This window comes from Teleopsis dalmanni, chromosome X (genome assembly GCF_002237135.1).
Source record: "Teleopsis dalmanni isolate 2A chromosome X, ASM223713v2, whole genome shotgun sequence".
In the NCBI taxonomy this organism is placed as follows: Eukaryota; Metazoa; Arthropoda; class Insecta; order Diptera; family Diopsidae; genus Teleopsis; species Teleopsis dalmanni.
In genome coordinates this window covers 47,419,758-47,435,239 of record NC_051848.1, presented here as the reverse complement: position 1 = coordinate 47,435,239, position 15,482 = coordinate 47,419,758, and the positions used below count along the sequence as shown (strand labels likewise).

Genomic DNA, 15,482 nt, shown 5'->3' with positions numbered 1-15,482 from the left:
CATTAAATGAATTATCGTGAAGTTACATGACTTACGGTTATGCCTGATTTCATATCCTGTCATTATGCTATATGTTTTCATTTATATTTCGACCAATCATGTTAAAACCTGTAAAATATAAGTTTTTAGCTGGTTTTATTTTTTGAATTTATAAACACCATTTAAAAATTATATTCTATTAATTATTGTGTTGAATAATTAAGATGTTAATTCTCATCTACTTATAAATTTTTGTTCTTGTTTGTATAGCTTTTTTGGCTAAGGGGCCCAGAACCGTTCTGTGGCATTGACTGGAGCCACTTTTCCTCACTCCTATTAGAAGAGAGAAAATTAAACAAAGGATATTATACTGCGACAAACCAGGACTTATGGATTCATACAACCATAGCAGGTCCCAGGACTATATTAAACTGTCAAAGAACAGTTTAATAATTATAAAAGGAATCCTAACAGAAAACTACAGACTAAAGCACCACTTAGCCAAACTAAGGACACATGCTAATGCTAGTTGTAGTTTCTGTGATCTCGACAATAGTCGGCAATGCATATACTTCTAGATTGTTCCGCATTAATGCAAAAAAGAAGACGAGTACTATGAGTAGAAACGTAAAAGATTGAAGAGCTTAGACTCGTTAAAGTAGAAACTGTAAAGCGGTTTATCAAGGTAATCGGATTCAGAGAAACATTCTAATTCGCACAATAGATCTTAATATCGCAGTGCATACACCCACATAATAATAATAATGTACAGCTTTTTCCACATTTCCGAAAGTAGCGAATTGCATTATCCCCACTCCATGTAGTTTTAGCTTTAATAAATAAGAGTCCATTAGTTTAGTAGGATGGTTCGAAAAATATTTTAATAATATTAACTAATAATAATAATATATTATTAATAATAAAGTAATAGTTTAATATAATTTAATAATACGTTAATTTATAGTTACTCTTATTTCTAGTTTTTTAATTACAAGCAGTTATTATTACTTATATGTGCTCATTCATTTGTAGTCTTAGTTCCGAGCAAAATTTTTATTTAAATATATTGCTTGTACCTTACTGTTACATGTGATATACTTACAATATCAGATACATAGCTGCCACTGGACATTTTATAGTTCCAAATACTTTTAAAGTAATTTTCGATGACTTATCGGCCATAATCACACAGCTAGAATCTTGACCGAGAATTTGAGAATTGTCCTAAAAATAAAATCCTTTGCGTAACCCCACAACCTACAAGCAAAGTCCATTGGTGACAAATCGTATGATTTTGGTGATCAAAATATGAAATAATACGTCTAGAATATTTCCTGCATTTCAAATTCAAATCAGGTCTGTGTGTATATTTTATGGCAGTGTTCCGTTTAGGTATATCTATATATCTGCAATTTTTATATATTCAATATCAAGACTATCGAGAATATATTTATATATGATGAAACAAATGTTAATGAAAATACTGACCACAGCAAAAATAATTATTTCCCTAGGGTTATTTCAAAAAACTTTATTTCAATAAATTATTAATGCTGTCGAAAAACAGAAAAAATTTAAATTAGGAGGTGAGCACTAATATCGGTAATGATTTTTAAATTTGCATATAGTCGCCGTGAAGAGGTTTTATGGGAATTAACAACTGACGTATAGAAGCAGTAACAGCTATTCGAAGAACATACCACAGGAATTTTATATCCGATTTATGAAGCAAAACTAATTGCGGTAATAAAAGTAAGACTTGCTAAAAGAAATTTCCAAACCGCCTGTTATGATTAAATACAACAAAAAACTAGCTTTATAATTTTACAAAACCAAAATGGATTTACTTTTAAAGGATCGACAAGAGACCAAATTGTTTTCAAACTGATCATTTTAGAAGAATGATCAAAATCAGTACTGACATCTATGTTTTTATTATGTATTTATAGACTGCAAGGCTGCCTCTAATTTCTTTAGAGGCAACTACAGTTTAAAGTTTTAGAAGAGCTTGGAATACACTTTAAACTACTACGGATACAGTAAAATGTAAAAAAAAAATTTAAAATTATCTATAATTTAAGTTCGTTACTCATAGAGAACATGAAGGACAAAAGAGAAATACGAGATATCCAAAAAGATGTGGAAGAAATAATATTACTTAATTTATATACACTTTCATACTTTCATTATATTATAGCCCCACTATGAGGCTATACGGGTGTTTATAAAAAGATATGTACGATTTAAAGATGAAACAGAAACGCTTTGGTTAAACCAAAACGACGAAGCTTTGCAAAAACAAATTACAAGTGGGAAACCTTCAAATATAGAGATTTAACCATCTCAAGCCTCTATAATACTTGGGATCAGTGATTAACGACAACAAAAATATAAGTGTAGGAATTAATATGACAATTTTATGTGTTCAATATATCTATTGAAGCTTAAACAATCAATTTCAGAGACAAGTGCAGGAAAATTAAAGATGTTGCTATACAGCACTTTTCTAAAATTAGTTACTTCTTATGCAGCTAACATAGATGCAATAACAGCCTTTTACAAAAGAAACATAATGAATATATGTGGTCTAGTATGCGTAAACCCCAATTGGTATCAAAATGTTTAAATCAAAATGGGCAGGAGAAATACTTATAGCCAATATACTTAACAAAATATTAAAAGCGGAATCGTAAGCCATTCAGAAACCAAAGACGACCGCGAGCAAATAGGATAGACAAAAGCTCTATACTTATTTTTGTGTTCAAAAAAAAAAATAATTGGTCGTATTTACATATATTTTTCTTTTGGAAATATATTAAGAAAGTTCAATTCATTAAAAAGCAACCTTGAATAATAAACGCAGGATTTATATATATTCTGATAAAATATTAAGCATAAAAATATAGTGGGGGTGTGTCATATATTTGGTTTTCCAATTTTACTAAAATGAAATCAGATGTAATAAGTAGTATGACAATATTAAAATGTTTAATATATTAATTTAATATAATAGTATAATAATATGATTAATGAAGAACGAAAAGTTATCAATAACTGATGTTCTACCCATAAGTAGAGACAAAAGTTGATAGAGGAAACTACTTGAGACAATTAGGCACTTAGTCAATTTCAGGCGCTAATAAGGTGTTTGAAAATCTTTCACGTGGAACATCTTTAAGGTTTATTGACCATTCGACTTTAAAACTATTGCTTATGACGAATTAACCTAAAATATTTGAAGATAATTAATTACCTGCACAATAATATTTTTTTCAATATCTGAAAGATATAGTGATACATTAACTTTAAATGATTTCTTAATAAAGAATAAAGTGATAAATTAAAATGATATTTTTATAAAATATGAAAATATAAGTTTAAATTTAGCATCAGTTAGGAAGGAAGTCATTATTTTAATTAATAGTAAAATAATATCTGTAACGTTGAAAATAATATTTTAGGTGCTAGCCGTTATTGGCATAGCAGTGGTAACCGCAACACCAGATGGAGCATTTTTCTTAATACTGGAACGGCGAGTACGTGTAGGACGACGACGCTGAGCTTTGATTTCGTTATTAACAAAGCCTGAATCCTATTATACTTAAACTAAAATTCGTTTCTGTAAAATATTTAAAGTTTTGTAGCAGTGACATATATAATATATATATAAGGGCTTAGGTTCCCACATTGACAATACCATATAATCTAAAATATATTTTCCATTATCGTTCCCTTGATGCAATTCTAGCTGTGCCACTGCTGTGCAATGCAATATATAAATAATTTTTGTGCAATTTTCTTTTTCAAATGAAAAAAGTACTCAGTACTCAGGGAAATTACTATTCACTATGCTTTCAAAGTAAACGTAAATTGAGACTTCAATAAAATTTTTATTTAAATATGTTGATTGAACCTTTTTTTTTGCTGTGTAATCAATATCGCTGCCTCCCAATGGGCAATTCACATTATTTATTCCTTTAAAGGTAATTTTTAATGACTTGTTGACATAAAATTGCCGAAAACTTGATCATAACTCAACGGATATTTGTCAAGACGTTAAAAAATGTCTAGAATTTTATTATTGTCTATTTAAAAGAAGAATAACTGTCAAGTTTTGCCGGATTTTGGTGAAGAATTCAAATTATTAGAGCATGAAATTTTATATCCGAGGTATTTCTCATGCAGCAAACACAAGTATGACATTTTATGTAGTTTGTGGGTTATGGGAACAGCTTATTGAAATCATATCTAGGTATTCTAGATTCATATATTCAATGCAATAGTAAATGGTTATTATGTGGCTGTAATGATCAGAAGAAACAATTTGTATAACACTTTTATCATTTTTAAAAACGTACCAATCTATACCGCTTCTAAATGTCACAGCATGCACTGACGTTTTGTGGATGCTAAGGTCTTTGGATGAATACTTCTATACTTTCGGAAATATCCGCCAAGCATAAAGTAATCCTAATTATAAGTTTTCGTAATCGGAAGACGTTCAGCGGTTGCTAATTGATTTGAATTGTAAAATGGCAGATGTATATTTTCTTTGACATATATCTCTCTAGTGTTACTTTATAATAATTTTACCTAAATGTTAATTTATTTAGTAATTATCAACTGACCAAATTGGATTCAATCACAAAATTAAGAAAAATGAATGCGCATATTGTACTCATTGTAGAATCATTAATTTACTAGCTATTATTTTTTCAATTTCAGAGTATAAAGTTGTCGAAGTACATTTTTAACGGAAAAAATCCTAGCAACACAGCAAAATTAAAACAAAAGATCCAAAAAAGATCACTAATTGTATTCTGTTTCTTTTGAAAATGCGTATACTTTAATACTCATAGTTAAAATGAGCAATTTATTCCTAAAATCCCAAAAAGCCGGCATGAAGATAAACGGCAAGGACAACTAGTTTTTGTCGTGTATCTCCTAATTATATACTGTACCTCTAAAGGATTTAAGAAACATGCCAACCAATCAAAAAGAGCTGCCCAGAAGAAGATCGCATGAACCACCCTAAAGAGTAAAATGTACATCAATGCATACGTAATCAGAAATGAAGTGGCCAATCTAATTTCTGTCCAAATTATAGTTATGTTAGATAGTGAAGGTACCTATCCAGTTTTTTTTTAAATGTTTATGTAAATGAACCCTCATTTAACACATAAGAGTTTAGAACATATAATAATTGAAAGCTTAACATCTTGGGCAAGAAGTTGTTTTTCTGCGGAGCACAGGGGTTGAAAATGTAAGTGGGCCGTAGCGTCTTGAAGACAACATGTTAACAGATTAATATACTTTAGGTATTTAATTCTTTAAAATAACTAAGTTTAAGTTAAGATTTTTTTATGAAAAATTATGTTTTATAAATGAGTCTTTATAATAACTAATTCGTTATGAAATATTTCTAAAAAAACAGTATTTCTTATTTTTTTAAGTATATTTTTATTACTAAAGTCAAATTTTGAGCATATACTTACTTAATTATTTAGTTAGTTGGTAGTGGTTGGTTGGTTAATTGCAGTGGCAGGCCATTAGATAACTTCCATCTACCTCAATTAGCGATTTTTCGCCGTTTTGCTACCATATGCATCGAAAGAATATTAGGGAAAGAACGTTAGAAGAGTAGGGACTAATTCCATCCCGTCAAATTTAGGTAATTTTGATAGGTCTCTCGTCTTCATCAATGAACAGTCTGATAAACTGTTAAAGAAGTATATCTGTACTCCAAGCCGGGCATTCACAGAGAAAATGTATTATGGTTTCTTTTGCCTACGGGTTTCCACAATTTTTACAGTGAGAATTATGAAGAATGCGCAGTTTCTTTACGTGAATTCCTATATACCAATGACCAGTAAGAACAGCAGACCTTGCAGTGTTCATGCGGTCTCCTTTGATGAGATCGGAGAAACTAATTTTATTATAGGTGAGCCATATTAACCTAGAAGTTGCACATGACTTAAATGCTATCTATGTGCTATTGACAATTTAAAGAAAGTAGAAGTAGTAGGTACTTCTCTTAATGGTATCTAGGGTAATATAAACCGGTATCGTCAGACACACATCAGGGAAGCATCAGTGCACGCAAAATTTTCAGATTTCTTGTTCCCTTCGATATTTCTATGTTCAAGAACCAAGATGAGGGTGATATTACCCAACCGATTTAGCTCGTCAGTCGTCTCTCTGCATTTTTTTACTATCTTTTATGTTTTTGTGAAGGATTTAAAGGATTTGGTTGCTGGCTGGCTTCTTTTTTTTCAATTTATAAATTATTTATTGAATTTTTTATTTAGAAAATAAACAATAAGTGGATCGAATCTTAAAACTGAGGGAATGTATCTGAAAACTTCTTTCAAAGTCTAGGCTGAAACGTTGGTCATTTGTTCCTTTCACTCGATGATGTCGTCTACCTCATTTTCCACCAGCGGTGGAAACAGAATTAAAGAAGAATTACAGATACTATACTAAAGTCCATCAATGAACTCGTACTTGTCTACTTAATATAAACTGTTAAAATTAATTTCTGATAGCAAGTTTTAAGGCATTTATTCATTTACGCCTTAACGGAAAGACAGTTTGTAACTTTTGATGTTATTTTATTATTTTTTTAATATTATCTGCGTAATATATGATTTATTTCACATAATTGTAAAAATAAAATTGCACAACAAATCTTGCAAGAGAGGCACAAACCTAAGTATTATAAAACTCCGTGAAGTATGCTACATACTTGAAGTTTCAAAAGTTTTAAAAATAAGCATTAGATGATATACATAAATGGTATTGAATATTTTTGCACATAATTATGTTAGATTAAATTAAAAATGCTTCTTTTGCACTCCCTCCCCGCTGTCTTATATTTTTTAAAGTTCTTTTTGTTGAAAACAACACCCTTAACCTTCATTCTTTAGGCGTTGAGTTAGGCGAAATAATTTGAAGATATATGGGTACGTGTGTATGGTAGCTACCCCACGGAACTCTTTAAGATAAAAGTATATAAAAATACTCAATTGTACATAATTTTAAAACTTGTATTTTGGGAAATTTTCTTCAAATTTATATCCCGAACCGGTTACTGTAGGAACCTCTAAAACGATTCCCCTGTTATTATAAGTTTAAAGTTCACGATTTGCTTTCCCGTCCAAGTATTTTCCTTTCAACTGGTTATCGAACCTGTTTTCAAAATTTCAAATATTTGTTGAAATCTTTTGTTGGTCCAATCTAATGAAGCTGGACATGTCTTATGTCAGTCTTCTTTGAACTTAAAGTGCGTGCGTGTCGCGATTTCCGAAATTGGTATTTCTCTATAATTTTCGAAAAAGTAGCAAACTGAAAACCCAATTGCATGATAGACTAAAGAAGTTAATACGCGTTTTTAATACTTTTTGTTATTTTGTTGTTATTTAATTTAAAAAAAAATTGTTTTTATTGTTAACTAAATATAGTAAAACGTTTCATTTTTGTTATATATTTATTGTTGGTGAATTTATTACAAGTAAATATGAACAAAGTAATTTACATTAAATACAAACTTAATTAACACAAGTTTATATATTTATTTTTTTTTTGAATATTAAAAAGTTTTAGTTCACTTCTAATTATAAGTTTTACTGAACTGGTGCTTAAGCTAAATATGATTATAAATGTTCTAAGTTTTAGAAAGTTTTGTTAAAAGTGTTTGATTATTAAGTGTTCTAACCTCTACTCAACGGATTTTTAAGAGCAACTCAATAAAGTATTAATTGCTAATGATAACTTTATTAAGAAAAAAGAGTGAATAAAAATATTTTAATTCAGTCTTTATTGGAAAAAACATATACATAATTTTTCTTGCAATTAATTACTTTAAGCCGACTTTAAACTTTCTTCCTCTTCCTCTTTACACAACGAAATCCAACCCATATTCAATATTTAATAGATATTAGTTGCAATCTTAATATACAAGGTTCAAATACAATACAATACTAGAACGTATTCGCTATACTATTGCTTTTGTCTCAACATTCTGTTGGCAGCTTTCTTAAAAAGACCTTTAATGACCACATCTTCATTAAATATAATTATTCTTCTTAAAAAGAGCGCTACGAAATTTATTATCTTCCATTGATATTTCATTTGTCTCCATTCCATTGATATTTCATTTGCTATTATGCCATGGATAGTAATAAATCGTGATCTATAAGATCCTTTACACAGTATCCAAATGAATGATCTTTATCTTATTGGAAAAATGATTAAAGGCATTGATTGATTTTGGATTATTGAGAAATATTTTGCTATCTTCACAAAATTTGAAATCATTAATATACTTTATCCCACCCATAAAAGTGTTAGCTGATAACCATCTTTTGATATCAAGACATAAATCTGATTATTTAAAAATCTTTGCAATGCTGTAAGTTGCTTACACAATTATACACAATTACACAATTATTTATATAAAATAATTAATTATCGGCGAGATTAAAATTTTTGACACAATATACATATCTTAACTCAAACTAAAATCGGATAATAGCACAAAATATGACAACAAGTCTCTTCCGGTTCCAGAGAGTTCATATTTTAACACAATAGGCAGTTCCATATAAAATATGACAACAAGTATTTTCCGGATCCAGAGAGAGTTGATATTGTGATACAACAAGTAGTACCATTTTGATAAGATTAAAACTCGCTAGAAATCATAAGTATGTTTTGCTCTGAAAAAGCTTTAGTAAGACAAACTATTTTCACAAATATTTGATTTTAAATATATGATACATAAAGTAGTTATAATGCTTAAGAGACGACAGTTTATTTGTAACAACAGAGAAAAAATATTATGTAATTATGATATATAAGTAGTAATAATGCTTAATACGACAATCCATTTGTCCCAGTAGACAAAATATTGATTTTAAATAAATTGAACTTTTCCATTTATATGGCAACTAAGAGAAATATTTAACCGACTTTAAACAATACAATTAATGCTCCAGCTATACTGCAAGCAAATAAGTTAATATAATATATTAATTCTTTCGCTCTATTCTTCTTAATAATCGGAAGTTTTTGTATCTAAAGACCGAAGAGACCATTATATGTTCGATATGAGTGTTGAGTGGTGCATTGTGTCTCAGTCATTATAGGTTGTCGTAAACTTTCTCAAAATATTCTTTTTTTCTCTCTTTTTTTTCTAATTAGATTTTTTATTGCCTCTAGTTTCAAAACATCTTTCAAAATTTTTAAGCGATAAATATTTTTATTTATTTTGAATAAAATGAAAATAAAAGTTTCAAGCAAGAGCGATCATTGATCATCGTCTTAGCCACTCAAACTGTCGCTATCAGTATTGTTTTACTTTTTATGGCAATTCGGAAATTTATATTTTCGTATTACCTATTCATAAAATAATCTCAGTCATTATGTGTAGGTCCAGCTTTAATAACGCACGGAAGAAACTTGTTTCATATGGAATTTCTGTCACCAGAACAGAGTTTGTGTAATCAATAGTGAAATTGGTACAATAGGACTCTTCTGGGCGTAGTACCGGCTCCAGGCTCTTGAGCGATTTCATATCAAAACTTTAATACTTAATAATGTGTAGATATAATAATTTTTTATCATCGTAAGAGCTTCTTCGTTCCACCAAACTTAACTTTTCTTTAACTATGGCGAAATTTTATTCTTTCTGGAGTTTTTATTTACTATAGCATATCCTCACCATACTTGTTATCATCACTATAGCATATTGAAATTTATATATTTAAAGGTGTTGGAAAGTTCTAATCTGCTCAAATATAGTGCTAGTATACTAAAACTTTTGATTTACATGACTGTAAAAATTAAAAAAAAAAATGAGACGCAAGTATTTCAGTATAGTTAATAATAATGTGAATAAATAAGCTGTTATTAGGTAAAATATGGAAACAGTGCTACCAACAACAGAATAAATTTTATAACAGCATATTACAGAACACTTAGAGAGATCAAGGAGAAGAACTTACCAAGAAACTTTGATTAACTATGAAATGTTTCCTGCTGCAACATACCACATCGAATAAAGGTTGCTGAAGTGCTTTTTCTTGAACGACTGAAGTTCAATCATGAGTTTATTTCTGTTTGAATATAATATAATATAAATAAATATTATAAATTAATATTAAAATTCGGCCATTAGAAACTAGAAAAACTATACTTATGCTAGCAATGCAAACAGTTTTTCGTGCATTTTTATTTGTCTGTTCAAACCGTTAAACCTACTTACTTCATTAAATCACATTATATTTAAAATATTGTATATTACTCAATACATATTATTTTATATATATTTACCGCTTCTATTGTTTTTTACAGTTTATATACAAACTGGGTCACATTCGCATTAGTATAACTATTGCTGACTATATACTAAATACATAGACTCTTAGTTCAATGAAAACAGTTTATTTATATCGCTTCACTAAGCTCAATATAGCTTTTATCCTTTGCAAAATATAACGACTTTAAGCATATTAAAGCAAAGAAAAGCTCTAGAAACTTTATACTGCAATTTAAAAACTTGAAGTTATTAACAAAGATATGGATTCGAAACATATAGAAAGATCAAAGAACTTTGAAGAATTAAATATTGTATATAACCAACCACAGTGTCCAAAAGCCGAATTCAGACAATCATATCAACAAATCCAACAGAAACAAACAGAACAGCACCCATACGTACAGTTGCAACTTTTACAGCAACAAACGCAGGAGCAACAACCATCACTACTTAGTTCTTCTGAGTTAGCCAATGTTCCCAAACGTTCGCTATACTCCATCAAAGAACAAGAAGAAACTTGCATCCAATCAGCAAAACTATGCATTACATCCGACGCTGAATATAAGGTTGAAGATGATCAGCCGGAAAATGTTACTCTTTCGGCACCAACTGAACAGCAGCCTTCAATGCAGCAAAAATATTTAAGTGAACGTGAGCACATATATGAGGTACTTTATCAATCCTGTGAAAGATTGACTTAAATCTTATATACTATAAGATATCTGAAAATTTTTAAATAATAATGTATATATATTTTCTATATTAGCTCTTCCATCCATGGGCATTGAAGACATACGGTGATCAGGCCAAAACTAAAACCATTACAATGCGCAAAAAGGCTCGCATCTTAAAGGCGCTTGAAGGTAAAGAACACAGCCGGCCGGACAGTTCTAAATTTCGATTTTGGGTGAAGTCCAAAGGCAAGTACAATAGGTTTCTATCTTTATTTGCTTATCTACAGAAATTTTTAAACTAATTCAATGATTCTAAAGCAAATGATAATGAAATTTCATAGTTTGCTGCAAAAGTTAAACGTACTGTTGCATTCTGAACTCTACTTCTGCGCTACAAAGAACTAAATATATGATGTGCTTCACTATTTGTATACATTGAACTAGTTCATTTGCAAATTACTCAAGTATATGTTAACTACATATTAACTTTTTTTATATTTAATATTTTTATAATAAATATTTTTATATACAATATTATTACAATATATATTTTTATATTTTTCACAATATATTTATTTTTTATACATGAGTATATGTGGATTGAAAGTTGAACTTGCACAATTTTTTATAATTTTAGCTACTATTATTAACTCTAAATTTTTGTTTTTAAGTTGTAATTGAATAATTTAAAATGAAATATAGTCTAAATATTATGATATGTTTGTCGAATCTTTCGTATATAGAGCATGTTTTACTGCAAACATTTCTAGGTTAGTGTCACAATAAATCTGCTAATAGGTTTGATAAGATTGTATATCAAGTCGCAATTATACTAAAGATTCTTACTATAATTATAAAAAATTTTGTATTTATATCCTTTTGATCATATATCCATCTATCATGTGTAATCAAAAATGTGAACAATTTTATTTTTTAGCCTTTACTACCACAAGACCTGAAGGATTTGAAGAGGTTCGTGGTGCTAAAAAGTTGCCACCAAATGCTGTTCTATCTGATAACCCAAGTGAAGTGGATCTGTTTGTGTCTTCAACGACAAAGGTTTATATTGAATATTATAATTAGCAAGTATGAATATGAAACATATTTTTTTTTAGGATCTTGGTAAACGCATTTATCGCAAAGTCGCAGTTGTTGAAGAATTTTTCGATATAATATATAATGTACATATGGAACTAGGTGGCAGGAATGGTATGCATGCTGGTCAAAAACGTACCTATCGCATCGTGAGTTTAAAATAAAAATTTTAAAAATTTAAAAAAAGACATTTTTTGTTAAACAAGACTATATATATATAGTAAAATTAGTAAATTAGTGAAGTAATGAATTTTAAAGATAATACATGAGCTGAAAAGTTTTTGACATTTAATCAAATTATAAAATTAATTTTAAAGTTAACTAAGAATAAGGAACTGCACTACTAGATCCTTCGCCCTGTGCTTATATTCATGTTAAGAATTATATCTAAATTTTATTTAATATGTTTTTGGATAGGTGTTTCGGATAGGCTTTATTATATTGTACTCGATATTGTGGATTGCATTGAAAAGGCTGGTGTCATTGGTTGGGTTGTTGTAGAAGTTTATGAGATTGCTCGTGGTTAGAATATATCCACATTTGAGGCATGTTGGTTGTATATCCCTTTACAAATTATATATTGGACGACATTTAGCTTTATTCAATAAAATGGTTTATTTAAATTTCAATACAATCATTTCAATATTGTTTTTATTCATCAAACTTTTTTTCATTCATTTTAATATTAAATGAAGTCTCATAGACCATCTTCAAGCTTATGAAGTAATGGTAAAAATATGAATGTCAATATTTTGCAACGATAAAAATAGTTTTTTCTAAGAAGTTCCATCAACATTTCAGAATAAAAACTTTTCAGTTCATCTACATAAAACATAATTCCTGAATTCTAATTGAAATTGTATAAAATTAGCCGAATATAAATGAGTTTTACTTTTTTTCGTTAATAGATAACTGAAACTTATGCATTTCTGCCACGTGAAGCCGTTACACGATTTTTGTCAACTTGTCCGGAATGCAAAAAGAATTTGCGTGCCTTCTCTCCAACAACTCTTAACCAGATTGAAGAGCAACCAAATGAGAGTTCGTTAGAGGAAGTGCTTAATTACTCATCGCATACAGAAAGTTCACTTGAAGCTGGTCCCGCAGTGAAGACTTCAACAAAATCTGTTAAACCAAAAACAGGGGCTATAATCCAACGCACTACCAATCAAAATTTGGACGCAAAAATCATTAAAACAACTGAAATACAGTTGGACATTTCCAGCGGCCATACAAACCCGACTGCCCATGAAATGCCAACAACATTTCCCAGAGGCTTACAAACTTCTAAAAAAAGTCTAACACTAACAACAGAAGTTGAAATTCAAAAAAATTTGCCAGTATCTGTGCCAAAAATACATATTAATCCCAATTTACAACGACCAATAACTCCACCTACTGTACAAGAACCAGTTTCTTCAATCGGTTTTATGTACCGACCACCGCTCAACTTCGATATTAACACACTCAAATCTCATGAAAATCTTCTACGATATTACGAATTTATGCATCGTTTCTATACTACTGGTTTTATACCAACAATAGCACATTCAGCAGCTGTAACAACTGCCAGTATACCAACAACACAGTTACCGGTTATAATACCACCTGTTTACAGTACCAGTACTCCGAAATCAAACTTAAAGCCAGAAGTGGTCGAAACTTCTGTAAATACTGACTCACCAATTTACGATACATACATTAGCAAAATAAAACATACACAAATTGATCATTCTGACGATGATGATAGACATGAGATTACACATACAAGTAAAAAATTTAAAACTTCCCCAGATACTGTTAAAGATATTAAGGCACAGACGCTAGCACTTTTGAATTTACCGAAACCAAAACATAATACAAAACCAATTTTCTCAAATCCAACTTCTGAAAAAACACTAACTCCAACCCAGACAAGTGCAATTAATTTATCAAAAAATTTCTCTTACAGATCTAGCTGCTCCCCATTGTCTTTCGCGCTACCGGTGACATGTGCCACAAGTGTCAAATTGGAAGAAGTTAACACTGGGTCCAATAAGGAAGTCGAATTACGTATACCGCAATTACTACAAAGCTTACCGACTACTTTGCCCCCGTTAGACCTGGAACGTCTTAAACCCATTACTTCAACTTATTTGCAATTAACACGTAGTATGGGATTGAGCGATGAAGATGCACTGAGATTTGATAATTTGGTAAGTAAGGATTTTAAATATTCCTTGTAATAATAAGCAAATAAGTTTATATTACAATCGAAACCAAAAATCATATAAGCCCGGTTCTGAACAATAATAAAATAATTTCAAATTTTTATAAAAATAAATAGGAAAAATATACAGAAAAGCAGTTTTTAAATTTGATTTGGTATGACTTCATTTATTGATATTGTTTTTAATTTTGTTAAGTTTCAATATTTTTTAATGTTATTATTTTTATGAACAAAATTGTCAGAATAGCTTTTCATATAAATTTTGTTAAATAGTTTCAACTACTATATATTATATATAGTAATTATTAAGTTAGTTTCGACAAAGCTCTCTTGAGGTCCCTTCTGCACATATACGCCAATAAATTTAGAATTTCAGACAAAAGTTTAAGGTGTCATTTTTGACTATAGAAACCAAATAATAATATGATGCATAGAAAATATACCCATGAAAGTAATTTATTTAGTGAAGATTTTTACTTCCAGAATTTTTATTTCACTGAGGTGCGATTATTGTCCTTAAAATAAGTTTTGAAAAAACCAAAACCAATTATGATTTCGGTTAAATTAAGATCGGAAAGCACTTCTATTTATATTTTGCTATGTGTTCTTCAGCACTAAATTTTATAGCGGACCGTATATGTAATATATAGTTTCAGTATTTTTTCTTTAATTTTATATACTATATATATTATTTATAGGGTAGGATGGCAGGGTGACATTAGGTCTACATTTTTTCATTGTGTATTTGTGGGCTTTTGAGTGACTTTGTAATGTTCATAAATAGGATCTGTAAGGTATCGTGTCAAAGTACCTTTCATTAATTTTTATTTTTAGGTATAGGTATGGCTAGTATACAATTATTTTATTGTATAATTTATTATTTCTATCATCTTTTAGTCAACTTGCAATATGCCAAAGAGAAGCAATCGTTACCATTTTCATAGTTAAGTTTGAGTAAACTTTCAGATGTTTTCAATACAACCACTTTTATTTAGTATGTATTTAGTATTATTTAAAAAAAGATTTCAAATAAAAAATAAGAAAATAATGGGGAACAAATGATAGTCTTCAGATTTACATTACTCCATTTATAATTTAGTTTTTATACTTTGTTTTATAAAAAAAATTAAAATATAAATATAAATATAAATATAAATATAAATATAAATATAAATATAAATATAAATATAAATATAAATATAATAAA

At 29.2% G+C, this 15,482-nt stretch overlaps 1 protein-coding gene across 1 annotated transcript; it reads left to right on the top strand.

Moving 5' to 3' along the window:
• The first annotated feature begins 10,557 nt into the window (after positions 1–10,557).
• On the top strand, positions 10,558–14,291 carry LOC119688374. The gene is made up of 5 exons (XM_038103051.1): positions 10,558–10,965; positions 11,064–11,217; positions 11,909–12,030; positions 12,087–12,215; positions 12,975–14,291. The coding sequence occupies exons 1-5, from the start codon at positions 10,558–10,560 to the stop codon at positions 14,289–14,291; spliced, it is 2,130 nt and encodes a 709-aa protein (XP_037958979.1).
• Positions 14,292–15,482: the final 1,191 nt, after the last annotated feature.